The 13,189-nt window shown below is 49.1% G+C and overlaps 1 protein-coding gene across 1 annotated transcript; it reads right to left on the bottom strand.

The window, feature by feature from the left end:
* Positions 1–267: 267 nt before the first annotated feature.
* Positions 268–13,177, bottom strand: guca1c (guanylate cyclase activator 1C). Its single transcript, XM_036965306.1, has 4 exons — positions 12,829–13,177; positions 5,293–5,442; positions 2,280–2,367; positions 268–2,097 (listed from the first exon to the last, which is right to left on the bottom strand). Exons 1-4 carry the CDS (start codon positions 13,021–13,023, stop codon positions 1,955–1,957), a joined length of 576 nt encoding a protein of 191 aa, XP_036821201.1. The 5' UTR covers positions 13,024–13,177; the 3' UTR covers positions 268–1,954.
* Between the last annotated feature and the right edge of the window lie 12 nt (positions 13,178–13,189).

The following is a 13,189-nucleotide window of genomic DNA, read 5'->3' as shown; positions in this document are numbered from 1 at the left end:
TGTGGTGACTGTGAGAGATGGAGGAGGACTAAAGAGAGTTGTGGTGACTGTGAGAGCAGGAGGAGGACTAGAGAGAGCTGTGGTGACTGAGTGCAGGAGGACTAGAGAGAGCTGTGGTGACTGTGGAGAGCAGGAGGAGGACTAGAGAGAGCTGTGGTGACTGTGAGAGCAGGAGGAGGACTAGAGAGAGCTGTGGTGACAGTGAGAGCAGGAGGAGGACTAGAGAGAGCTGTGGTGACTGTGAGAGCAGGAGGAGGACTAGAGAGAGCTGTGGTGACTGTGAGAGCAGGAGGAGGACTAGAGAGAGCTGTGGTGACTGTGAGAGCAGGAGGAGGACTAGAGAGAGCTGTGGTGACTGTGAGAGCAGGAGGATGACTAGAGAGAGCTGTGGTGACTGTGAGAGGGGGAGTACTAGAGAAAGCTGTGGTGACTGTGAGAGGGGGAGTACTAGAGAAAGCTGTGGTGACTGTGGGAGCAGTAGGAGGACTAAAGAGAGCTGTGGTGACTGTGAGGAGGAGGAGGACTAGAGAGAGCTGTGGTGACTGAGATGAGGAGGACTAGAGAGAGCTGTGGTGACTGTGGGAGCAGGAGGAGGACTAAAGAGAGCTGTGGTGACTGTGAGAGGAGGAGCAGGACTAGATAGAGCTGTGGTGACTGAGATGAGGAGGACTAGAGAGTGCTGTGGTGACTGAGATGAGGAGGACTAGAGAGTGCTGTGGTGACTGTGAGAGCAGGATGAGGACTAGAGAGAGCTGTGGTGACTGTGAGAGCAGGATGAGGACTAGAGAGAGCTGTGGTGACTGTGAGGAGGAGGAGGACTAGAGAAAGCTGTGGTGACTGTGAGAGCAGGAGGAGGACTAGAGAGAGCTGTGGTGACTGTGAGAGCAGGAGGAGGACTAGATAGAGCTGTGGTGACTGTTAGAGGAGGAGCAGGAGGAGGAGGACTAGAGAGAGCTGTGGTGACTGAGAGAGGAGGATCAGGAGGAGGACTAGAGAGAGCTGTGGTGACTGTGGGAGCAGGAGGAGGACTAGAGAGAGCTGTGGTGACTGTGAGAGGAGGAGTACTAGAGAAAGCTGTGGTGACTGTGAGAGCAGGAGGAGGACTAGAGAGAGCTGTGGTGACTGTGAGAGCAGGAGGAGGACTAGAGAGAGCTGTGGTGACTGAGATGAGGAGGACTAGAGAGAGCTGTGGTGACTGTGAGAGGAGGAGTACTAGAGAAAGCTGTGGTGACTGTGAGAGCAGGAGGAGGACTAGAGAGAGCTGTGGTGACTGAGATGAGGAGAACTAGAGAGAGCTGTGGTGACTGTGAGAGCAGGAGGAGGATTAGAGAGAGCTGTGGTGACTTTGAGAGCAGGAGGAGGATTAGAGAGAGCTGTGGTGACTGTGAGAGCAGGAGGAGGACCAGAGAGAGCTGTGGTGACTGTGAGACTAGGAGCAGGAGCAGGAGGACTAGAGAAGAGCTGTGGTGACAGTGAGAGGAGGAGGATACTCAAGTGATACACACAGAGAGAACATATAGTCTGCATCCCAATTCTCTACACTTGCACTTCCACACTTCCTGTCATTTGATCTCAAAGTATTTAATTGGTGTAATCATTGCCTAGAGGGTTTCCAGCGTGGTTAAATCTATGATGGGACTTTGGGAAAAGGGTGAAAAAGACAATCGGGATGTAGAAATAGAGAACATAGAGTAGGTCACATGGCCTCCTGGCATGGTTCCATTGTCCTTACATCAACTCAGTCTTCTTGGTCGATGGAGATTTGGGACATGGCTCCCCTCCCATTCATGTATATTCACCTTCTCATCAAGATGCTCAAGTTCGTCGTTTGTTCTTTTATACATTTCCTCCATATATTATATATTAAACATTCCACTATAATTGCTTTCCGTCCCCAAAACAATCCTATTCTTTCTCCACAAAACAGGAAGTGCAACAGGAAGTGACGTCATCCTCATTCGGGTGATTTGACCTGCTTTTTCTGTCCGTTGACAATGATCTTCAGAACGTTGGTGAGGTCCATCATCTTTCCCAGCATCTCCATGATGTCTTGGTGGTCCCTGGCTCCTTCGATAAACTCCTCCAGAGTCAACTCACCTGGGAGGTGTGAACAATTCAAAAAATATATGGAACAAGATACACATTGGCTTCCTAGAGTATGGCACTTAAAAGCATTAAAAAGCTAACTTAAACTCCACCTCCTAGAATACCTATCTGTACTATGGGCAAGCTCACCCCGTTTCAATAAATGTACATCTCTAAATGTTGATCGTTCTTACCTTCGTTATTTATGTCAACCTTCTCATAGATGAGGGTCACAATCTCCTCCGTAGGAGGGTCATAACATCTGGTGATGTCCTGGATTGCCTGAAGTAATCAAAACAAAGAACAAAGAGCTGAAGTCACAGAGAATATCATTAGAAATAAGCGTTTTTATACTTTCATGTCATCCTCTGGGGTTCTGTCATCCTGTCATCCTCTGGGGTTCTGTTATCCTCTGTCGTCCTGTCATCCTCTGGGTTCTGTCATCCTCTGGGGTTCTGTCATCCTCTGGGTATCTGTCATCCTGTCATCCTCTGGGGTTCTGTCATCCTCTGGGGTTCTGTCATCCACTGGGGTTCTGTCATCCCCTGGGGTTCTGTCATCCCCTGGGATTCTGTCATCCTGTCATCCTCTGGGGTTCTGTCATCCTCTGGGGATCTGTCATCCTCTGGGGTTCTGTCATCCTGTCATCCTCTGGGGTTCTGTCATCCTCTGGGGTTCTGTCAATCCTCTGTCATCCTGTCATCCTCTGGTGTTCTGTCATCCTCTGGGGTTCTGTAATCCTCTGGGGTTCTGTAATCCTCTGGGTATCTGTCATCCTGCCATCCTCTGGGGTTCTGTCATCCTCTGGGGATCTGTCATCCTCTGGGGTTCTGTCATCCTGTCATCCTCTGGGGTTCTGTCAATCCTCTGGGGTTCTGTCAATCCTCTGGGGTTCTGTCATCCTCTGGGGTTCTGTAATCCTCTGGGTATCTGTCATCCTGTCATCCTCTGGGGTTCTTTCATCCTCTGGGGATCTGTCATCCTCTAGGGTTCTGTCATCCTGTCATCCTCTGGGGTTCTGTCATCCTCTGGGGTTCTGTCAATCCTCTGTCATCCTGTCATCCTCTGGGGTTCTGTCATCCTCTGGGGTTCTGTAATCCTCTGGGTATCTGTCATCCTGTCATCCTCTGGGGTTCTGTCATCCTCTGGGGTTCTGTCTTCCTGTCATCCTCTGGGGTTCTGTCATCCTCTGGGGTTCTGTCAATCCTCTGTCATCCTGTCATCCTCTGGGGTTCTGTCATCCTCTGGGGTTCTGTAATCCTCTGGGTATCTGTCATCCTGTCATCCTCTGGGGTTCTGCCATCCTCTGGGGTTCTGTCATCCTGTCATCCTCTGGGGTTCTGTCATCCTCTGGGGTTCTGTCAATCCTCTGTCATCCTGTCATCCTCTGGGGTTCTGTCATCCTCTGGGGTTCTGTAATCCTCTGGGTATCTGTCATCCTGTCATCCTCTGGGGTTCTGTCATCCTCTGGGGTTCTGTCATCCTCTGGGAGATCTGTAATCCTCTGGGATTCTGTCATCCCCTGGGGTTCTGTCATCCTTTGGGGTTCTGTAATCCTCTGGGGTTCTGTCATCCTGTCATCCTCTGGGGTTCTGTCATCCTCTGGGGTTCTGTAATCCTCTGGGTATCTGTCATCCTGTCATCCTCTGGGGTTCTGTCATCCTCTGGGAGATCTGTAATCCTCTGGGATTCTGTCATCCCCTGGGGTTCTGTCATCCTTTGGGGTTCTGTAATCCTCTGGGGTTCTGTCATCCTGTCATCCTCTGGGGTTCTGTCATCCTCTGGGATTCTGTCATCCTCTGGAGTTCTGTCATCCTCTGGGGTTCTGTCATCCTCTGAGATTCTGTCATCCTGTAATCCTCTGGCGTTCAGTCATCCTCTGGCGTTCTGTCATCCTCTGGGAGATCTGTAATCCTCTGGGATTCTGTCATCCCCTGGGGTTCTGTCATCCTTTGGGGTTCTGTAATCCTCTGGGGTTCTGTCATCCTGTAATCCTCTGGGGTTCTGTCATCCTGTCATCCTCTGGGATTCTGTCATCCTCTGGCTATTCTGTCATCCTCTGGAGTTCTGTCATCCTCTGGGGTTCTGTCATCCTCTGAGATTCTGTCATCCTGTAATCCTCTGGCGTTCAGTCATCCTCTGGCGTTCTGTCATCCTCTAGGATCCTGTCATCCTCTGGGATCCTGTCATCCTCTGGGATCCTGTCATCCTCTGGGACTCTGTCATCCTCTGGGGTTCTGTCATCCCCTGGGGTTCTGTCATCCTCTGGGATTCTGTCATCCCCTGGGGTTCTGTCATCCTCTGGGATTCTGTCATCCTCTGGGGTTCTGTCATCCTCTGGGGTTCTGTCATCCTGTCATCCTCTGGGGTTCTGTCATCCTGTCATCCTCTGGGGTTCTGTCATCCTTTGGGGTTCTGTCATCCTCTGGGATGAGGACAAGTAATGGGACTTCCCACCATATATATATTTTTTTTTACCAGTCATTTCCTTTCAATTCAGTGAAAGGAAGTGAACAAGTGCACACTTTAGGAGGAACTCCGTTACCCTATAAGAGCTTGAGTAGTCAGTAGCATTGTCCGATTGGTCCACTCTGAGATGTAAAGCGGTAACTCCAGGCCCCAGAATATATCCTCAGATAGAGTCCGTTGACCGTTTGGACTGTTTGAAGGTATCAAGCCAATCCACAACAGTCAGTTACAGTTCCGTTTTTTTCTTTTTTATATAGCACTCTACTTTCTTAGTTCACCGATAAGCCTTAAAAAAAAAACTCTTATAGGAAATGTTTCCTCTAAACAGGATAAGACATTTTTTTGAATGACTGCGTCCTTGTGGTGACTTAAATAGGACCTCTAACAGGATAAATGTAAAAAATGAATCCAACTCAGAATTCTACAGTATCTTTTTCTGCTACATGATTTCCAGTGTAGCTAGCTAGCAAAACAGCAGATTGATCGACAACATACAGTAGTGAGGGATATATTTAGGTTAGGATTAGATTAGCAACCTTTTAGTTGATGTGTACCGTCTAGTTGTCGGCTATTTAAACCTTTCTGATCCCCTTCACAGTTAATCTCTCTGAAGTCTATATTTCAGTGGCGATATAGAGAGTTTATAATGTTCCTCAAGGCTCTGAGCCTGATAAAGATGGCTGTATAAAAATCACAGCAACTAAATGACATAAATAATAAATAAATATAGATGCCCACCTTGAATATTGTCCCCATTTCATCTTGGTCAATCTTGCCGTTTCCGTCCTGATCGAACAGTTTGAAGTACCATTTCAGTTTCTGGTTGATTTCTCCTTTCAGCATCAGACTGACTGCTGCTATGTACTCTACGAAGTCTATGTATCCATCCTGGAAGAGAGAGAGAGAGAGAGAGAGAGAGAGAGAGAGAGAGAGAGAGAGAGAGAGAGAGAGAGAGAGAGAGAGAGAGGGAGAGAGAGGAAGAGAGAGAGAGAGAGATAAATATGATTGTTAGACAACAACAAAAAAGAGAATAGATACTTACTATAACTTTCTGGTTAACACCAACACCTAATGTAATTATAATATCCCAGTAGAGTTGCCTCTCAAGGATGCCTCAGGAACACATCAACAACAGTCACCCACGAAGCATCGTTACCCATCGCTCCACAAAAGCCGCGACCCTTGCAGAGCAAGGGGAACTACTACTTCAAGGTCTCAGAGCAAGTGACGTCACCGATTGAAACGCTATTTAGCGTGCACCGCTAACTAAGCTAGCCGTTTCACATCCGTTACACTTCTCAAGGATGCCTCTCAAAGTTGCATCTCAAGGGTGCCTCTCAAAGTTGCCTCTCAAGGATGCCTCTCAAAGTTGCCTCTCAAGGATGCCTCTCACGGATGCCTCTCAAAGTTGCCTCTCAAGGACGCCTCTCAAAGTTGCCTCTCAAAGTTGCCTCTCAAGGACGCCTCTCAAAGTTGCCTCTCAAAGTTGCCTCTCACGGATGCCTCTCAAAGTTGCCTCTCACAATGGTCTATGTCAGGTTTACCCAGAGTGCTGAGGGTACGCCAAATTTCCAACGGGGCTATACATATGGGTGAGTTTTTTTTCTCACTGCCAAAAAATAAAATTAAACCATCTAGTGTTCAGTGAAATAACAACACAATGTCAAATACAGGTAGCCTAGTCAAATAATTAACATCCAATCACATTAACCGAGAGGCTCTTGGGTACACTGCAGCATCCACCGAGAGGCTCTTGCTGCCAAGGGAATGCCTGACAGCTTGAAAGACGTTTTGGACACTACAGTGAAAATTGTTAACTTTGTTAAAGCAAGGCCCCTGAACTCTTGTGTATATTCTGCACTATGCAATGATACGGGCAGCGACCATGTAACGCTTTTACAACATACAGAAATGCGCTGGTTAACAAGGGACAAAGTATTGACATGTTTTTTCAAACTGAGAGACAAGCTTGAAGTTTTCTTTACTGACCATAATTTTCACTTGTCTGACCGCTTGATGATGACGAGTTTCTCATACGACTGGCCTGTCTGGGTGATGTTTTTTATCGTCTGAATGATCTGAATCTAGGATTACAGGAACTCTCCGCAACTATATTCAATGTGCGGGACAAAATTGAGGCTATAATTAAGAAGTTGGAGCTCATCTCTGTCTACATTAGGACAACACAAAGGTCTTTCCATCATTGTATTATTTTTTTGTGTGCAAATGAACTCAAGCTTACGGACAATGTCAAATCTGATATAGCGAATCACCTGAGTGAGTTGGGTTCGCAATTAAGCAGGTACTTACTCGAAACGGATGACACAAACAACTGGATTCGTTATCCCTTTCATGCCCTGCCTCCAGTCCACTTACTGATATCTGAACAAGAGAGACTCATTGAAATTGCAACAAGTGGTTCTGTGAAAATCAAATTGAATCAGAAGCCACTGCCAGATTTCTGGGTTCGGTTGCGATCGGAGTATCCTGCCTTGGCAAAGCTCTCTGTTAAGACACTGATGCCCTTTGCAATCACAGTTGAAGTCAGACGTTTACATACACCTCAGCCAAATACATTTAAACTCAGTTTTTCACAATTCCTGACATTTAATCAGAGTAAAAATTCCCTGTCTTAGGTCAGTTAGGATCACCACTTTATTTTAAGAATGTGAAATGTCAGAATAATACTAGAGATAATTATTTATTTCAGCTTTTATTTCTTTCATCACATTCCCAGTGGGTCAGAAGTTTACATACATTCAATTAGTATTTGGTAGCATTGCATTTAAATTGTTCAACTTGGGTCAATCGTTTCGGGTAGCCTTCCACAAGCTTCCCACAACAAGTTGGGTGAGTTTTGGCCCACTTCTCCTGACAGAGCTGGTGTAACTGAGTCAGGTTTGTAGGCCTCCTTGCTCGCACACCCTTTTTCAGTTCTGCCCACAAATTGTCTATAGGATTGAGGTCAGGGCTTTGTGATGGCCACTCCAATACCTTGACTTTGTTGTCCTTAAGCCATTTTGCCACAACTTTGGAAGTATTCTTGGGGTCATTGTTCATTTTGAAGACCCATTTGCGACCAAGCTTTAACTTTCAAGACTGATGTCTTGAGATGTTGCCTCAATATATCCACATAATTTACCTACTTCATGACGCCATCTATTTTGTGAAGTGCACCAATCCCTCCTGCAGCAAAGCACCCCCACAACATGATGCTGCCACCCCGTGCTTCACGGTTGGGATGGTGTTCTTCTTGCAAGCCTCCCCCTTTTTCCTCCAAACATAACAATTGTCATTATGGCCAAACAGTTATATTTTTGTTTCATCAGCCATTTCTCCAAAAGTACAATGTTTGTCTCCATGTGCAGTTGCAAACTGTAGTCTGGCTTTTTTATGGAGGTTTTGGAGCAGTGGCTTCTTCCTCGCTGAGCGGCCTTTCAGGTTATGTCGATATAGCACTCGTTTTACTGTGTATATACAGTACAGTGGGGATAACAAGTATTTGATACACTGACGATTTTGCAGGTTTTCCTACTTACAAAGCATGTAGAGGTCTGAATTTTTTTTTTATCATAGGTACACTTCAACTGTGAGAGACGGAATCTAAAACAAAAATCCAGAAAATCACACTGTATGATTTTTAACCCCAAACACCAATCAATTCAGGTATTGAAGCACGTTGGCTAGGAAAAACTCCCTAGAAAGGCCAACACCTAGGAAGACACCTAGAGAGGAACCAGGCTATGAGGGGTGGCCAGTCCTCTTCTGGCTGTGCCGTGTGGAGATTATAACAGAACATGGTCAAGATGTTCAAATGTTCATAAATGACCAGCATGGTAAAAAAAATAGGTCTGGGACCGGTAGCACGTCCGGTGAACAGGTCAGGATTCCATAGCCGCAGGCAGAACAGTTGAAACTGGAGCAGCAGCACGGCCAGGTGGACTGGGGACAGCAAGGAGTCATCATGCCAGGTAGTCCTGAGGCATGGTCCTACGGCTCAGGTCCTCCGAGAGAGAGAAAGAAAGACCTGCACAAGGCTGGGATGGGCTACAGGACAATAGGCAAGCAGCTTGGTTAGAAGGCAACAATTGTTGGCGCAATTATTAGAAAATGGTCTGGGGCACCATGCAAGATCTCACCTCGTGGGGCATCAATGATCATGAGGAAGGTGAGGGATCAGCCCAGAACTACACGGCAGGACCTGGTCAATGACCTGAAGAGAGCTGGGACCACAGTCTCAAAGAAAACCATTAGTAACACACTACGCCGTCATGGATTAAAATCCTGCAGCACACGCAAGGTCCCCCTGCTCAAGCCAGCGCATGTCCAGGCCCGTCTGAAGTTTGCCAATGACCATCTGGATGATCCAGAGGAGGAATGGGAGAAGGTCATGTGGTCTGATGAGACAAAAATAGAGCTTTTTGGTCTAAACTCCGCTCGCCATGTTTGGAAGAAGAAGAAGGATGAGTACAACCCCAAGAACACCATCCCAACCTTGCAGCATGGAGATGGAAACATCATTCTTTGGGAATGCTTTTCTGCAAAGGGGACAGGACGACTGCACTGTATTGAGGGGAGGATGGATGGGGCCATGTATCGCGAGATCTTGGCAAACAACCTCCTTCCCTCAGTAAGAGCATTGAAAATAGGTCGTGGCTGGGTCTTCCAGCATGACAACGACCCAAAACACACAGCCAGGGCAACTAAGGAGTGGCTCCGTAAGAAGCATCTCAAGGTCCTGGAGTGGCCTAGCTAGTCTCCAGACCTGAACCCAATAGATAATCTATGGAGCGAGCTGAAAGTCCGTATTGCCCAGCGGAAGGTCTGGGTCAACAATAAGACAGGATGGTCTGGGTCAACAGTAAGACAGGAAGGTCTGGGTCAACAATAAGACAGCATGGTCTGGGTTAACAGTAAGACAGGATGGTCTGGGTCAACAATAAGACAGGTGTAACGGTTTTCTTGAAGTGAAGGAGAGGTGGACCAAAACGCAGCGTGGTGGTTATTCATGGTTCTTTAATATAGACACTATACATGAATAAACTAACAAAACAAGAAATGTGGAAAATAATAAATAAATAAAAATAAACAGCCCTATCTGGTGCAAACACAGAGACAGGAACAATCACCCACAAACACACAGTGAAACCCAGGCTACCTAAGTATGATTCTCAATCAGAGACAACTAATGACACCTGCCTCTGATTGAGAACCATACTAGGCCGAAACATAGAAATACCCAAATCATAGAAAAACAAACATAGACTGCCCACCCCAACTCACGCCCTGACCATACTAAATAATGACAAAACAAAGGAAATAAAGGTCAGAACGTGACAGTACCCCCCCCCCCCCCCCCCCCCCCCCCCAAAGGTGCGGGCTCCGGCCGCAAAACCTTAACCTATAGGGGAGGGTCTGGGTGGGCGTCTGTCCGCGGTGGCGGCTCTGGCGCGGGACGCGGACCCCACTTCACCATCGTCTTAGTCCGCCTTATTGTCTGCTTCCGTGGCCTCCTAACCACGGCGACCCTTCTAAATGACCCCACTGGACTGAGGGGCAGCTCGGAACAGAGGGGCGGAAGCTCTGGACAGAGGGGCGGAAGCTCTGGACAGAGGGGTGGAAGCTCTGGACAGAGGGGCGGAAGCTCTGGACAGAGGGGCGGAAGCTCTGGACAGAGGGGCTCTGGCGCCCCTGGCTGACTGGCGGCACTGGCGGCCCCTGGCTGACTGGCAGCACTGGCGGCCCCTGGCTGACTGGCTGACTGGCGGCACTGGCGGCCCCTGGCTGACTGGCGGCCCCTGGTTGACTGGCGGCACTGGCGGCGCTGGGCAGACGGGTGGCACTGGCGGCGCTGGGCAGACGGGTGGCACTGGCGGCGCTGGGCAGACGGGTGGCTCAGATGGCGCTGGGCAGACTGGTAGCTCTGGCAGCGCTGGACAGGCGGGAGACTCCGTAAGGATGAGCCGGAGAGACAGCCTGGTGCGGGGGACTGCCACCGGAGGGCTGGTGCTTGGAGGTGGTGACGGATAGACCGGACCGTGCAGGCGCACTGGAGCTCTTGAGCACCGAGCCTGCCCAACCCTACCTGGATGCATGCTCCCGGTCGCCCTGGCAGTGCGGCGAGGTGGAATAGCCCGCACTGGGCTATGCAAGCGAACCGGGGACACCATGCGCAAGGCTGGTGCCATGTGCCATGGCACTTGGCTCGATGCCCACTCTAACCCGACCGATACGCGGAGCTGGAATGTACCTCACCGGGCTATGCACCCGCACTGGGGACACCGTGCGCTTCACAGCATAACATGGTGCCTGCCCGGTCTCTCCAGCCCCCCGGTAAGCACAGGAAGTTGGCGCAGGTCTCCTACCTGGCTTCGCCACACTTCCTGTGTGCACCCCCCCAATACATTTTTGGGGCTGAATCTCGGGCTTCCATCCACGCCGCCGTGCTGCCTCCTCATACCAGCGCCTCTCCGCCTTCGCCGCCTCCAGCTCTTCTTTGGGGCGGCGATATTCTCCATGCTGTGCCCAGGGTCCTTTACCATCCAACTCATCCTCCCATGTCCAGTACTCCTCACGCTGCTCCTGCTGCCGCTGCCTGTCACCACGCCGCTTGGTCCTGTTGTGGTGGGTGATTCTGTAACGGTTTTCTTGAAGTGAAGGAGAGGCGGACCAAAACGCAGCGTGGTGGTTATTCATGGTTCTTTAATATAGACACCATACATGAATAAACTATGGTCTGGATGGTCTGGGTCAACAATAAGACAGGAAGGTCTGGGTTAACAATAAGACAGGAAGGTCTGGGTTAACAATAAGACAGGAAGGTCTGGGTTAACAATAAGACAGGAAGGTCTGGGTTAACAGGGTTCATAACTGAGTTATATGAAGATGAGCCATATGTCATGTTAGTGAAGTGTTTCAACCTGAGCTACAGGATTAGAAAGTTCAAGGGGGCACAGTGGAGGATGGCATTCTGTGGTGAGCTGATGTGTGGTGAGCTGCTTAGCTGATGTGTGGTGAGCTGGTTAGCTGATGTGTGGTGAGCTGGTTAGCTGATGTGTGGTGAGCTGGTTAGCTGATGTGTGTTTAGCTGGTTAGCTGATGTGTGGTTAGCTGATGTGTGGTGAGCTGGTTAGCTGATGTGTGTTTAGCTGGTTAGCTGATGTGTGGTTAGCTGATGTGTGGTGAGCTGATGTGTGGTGAGCTGATGTGTGGTGAGCTGGTTAGCTGATGTGTGGTTAGCTGGTTAGCTGATGTGTGGTTAGCTGATGTGTGGTGAGCTGATGTGTGGTGAGCTGGTTAGCTGATGTGTGGTGAGCTGGTTAGCTGATGTATGGTGAGCTGGTTAGCTGATGTGTGGTGAGCTGGTTAGCTGATGTGTGGTGAGCTGGTTAGCTGATGTGTGGTTAGCTGATGTGTGGTGAGCTGGTTAGCTGATGTATGGTGAGCTGGTTAGCTGATGTGTGGTGAGCTGGTTAACTGATGTGTGGTGAGCTGATTTGTGGTGAGCTGATGTGTGGTGAGCTGGTTAGCTGATGTGTGGTGAGCTGATGTGTGGTTAGCTGGTTAGCTGATGTGTGGTGAGCTGGTTAGCTGATGTGTGTTTAGCTGGTTAGCTGATGTGTGGTTAGCTGGTTAGCTGATGTGTGGTGAGCTGATGTGTGGTGAGCTGGTTAGCTGATGTATGGTGAGCTTTGTTTTTAGCACCTGTTTCTGCACCAATATACATTTTACAGACCCTATACTTTCTATCCCTGGTGGAACCGTGTCTTCGAACAGACAGGAGGGAGAGAGGGAGAGGGAGAGAGAGAGACAGAGAGAGAGAGAGAGACAGAGAGAGAGAGAGACAGAGAGAGAGAGAGAGAGAGACAGAGAGACAGAGAGAGAGAGAGAGAGAGAGAGAGAGACAGAGAGAGAGAGAGAGACAGAGAGAGAGACAGAGAGAGAGACAGAGACAGAGAGAGAGACAGAGAGAGAGAGAGAGAGACTGAGCGAGAGAGAGAGAGAGAGAGAGAGAGACAGAGAGAGAGAGACAGAGAGAGAGAGAGAGAGAGAGAGAGAGACAGAGAGAGAGAGAGAGAGACAGAGAGAGAGAGAGAGACAGAGAGAGAGAGAGAGAGAGAGAGACAGAGAGAGAGAGAGAGAGAGACAGAGAGAGAGAGAGAGAGAGAGAGAGAGACAGAGAGAGAGAGAGAGAGAGACAGAGAGAGAGAGAGAGAGAGAGAGAGAGAGACAGAGAGAAGTAGAGAGAGAGAGAGAGAATGAGGGTCTTCTTACCCCGTCCATGTCGAAGGTAAAGAAGACCTGGTCCACGTAGCTGCTAGCTTCTTCTGTCATCCCCTGCATCTCCAGCATCGTCTTCAGCTCAAACAACGTGATGAGTCCCGAAGGAGACTCTTTCATAAACTTGTTGTACCAGTGGTGCATGTCCTCTGCCAGGATATCGTCCAGGTTAGACTCGTAGGCGCCCATACTTTCTTACTCCTACAGACACGTTCTGCTTCTGCCTAGGAGAGAGGTGTGGTGTGGGCCTTGGGGTCTGGGGCCTGCCTGCAGAGAGAGGAGCCGGAGGGAGGTGAGGCGTAGTGGAGAACAACACTGCAACTGGCTGACTCTTGCTGCATTGACTCTGGTCTTA

The sequence above is a fragment of the Oncorhynchus mykiss genome, chromosome 27 (genome assembly GCF_013265735.2).
Source record: "Oncorhynchus mykiss isolate Arlee chromosome 27, USDA_OmykA_1.1, whole genome shotgun sequence".
Lineage (NCBI taxonomy): Eukaryota > Metazoa > Chordata > Actinopteri > Salmoniformes > Salmonidae > Oncorhynchus > Oncorhynchus mykiss.
This window is presented reverse-complemented; position numbering and strand designations above follow the sequence as displayed.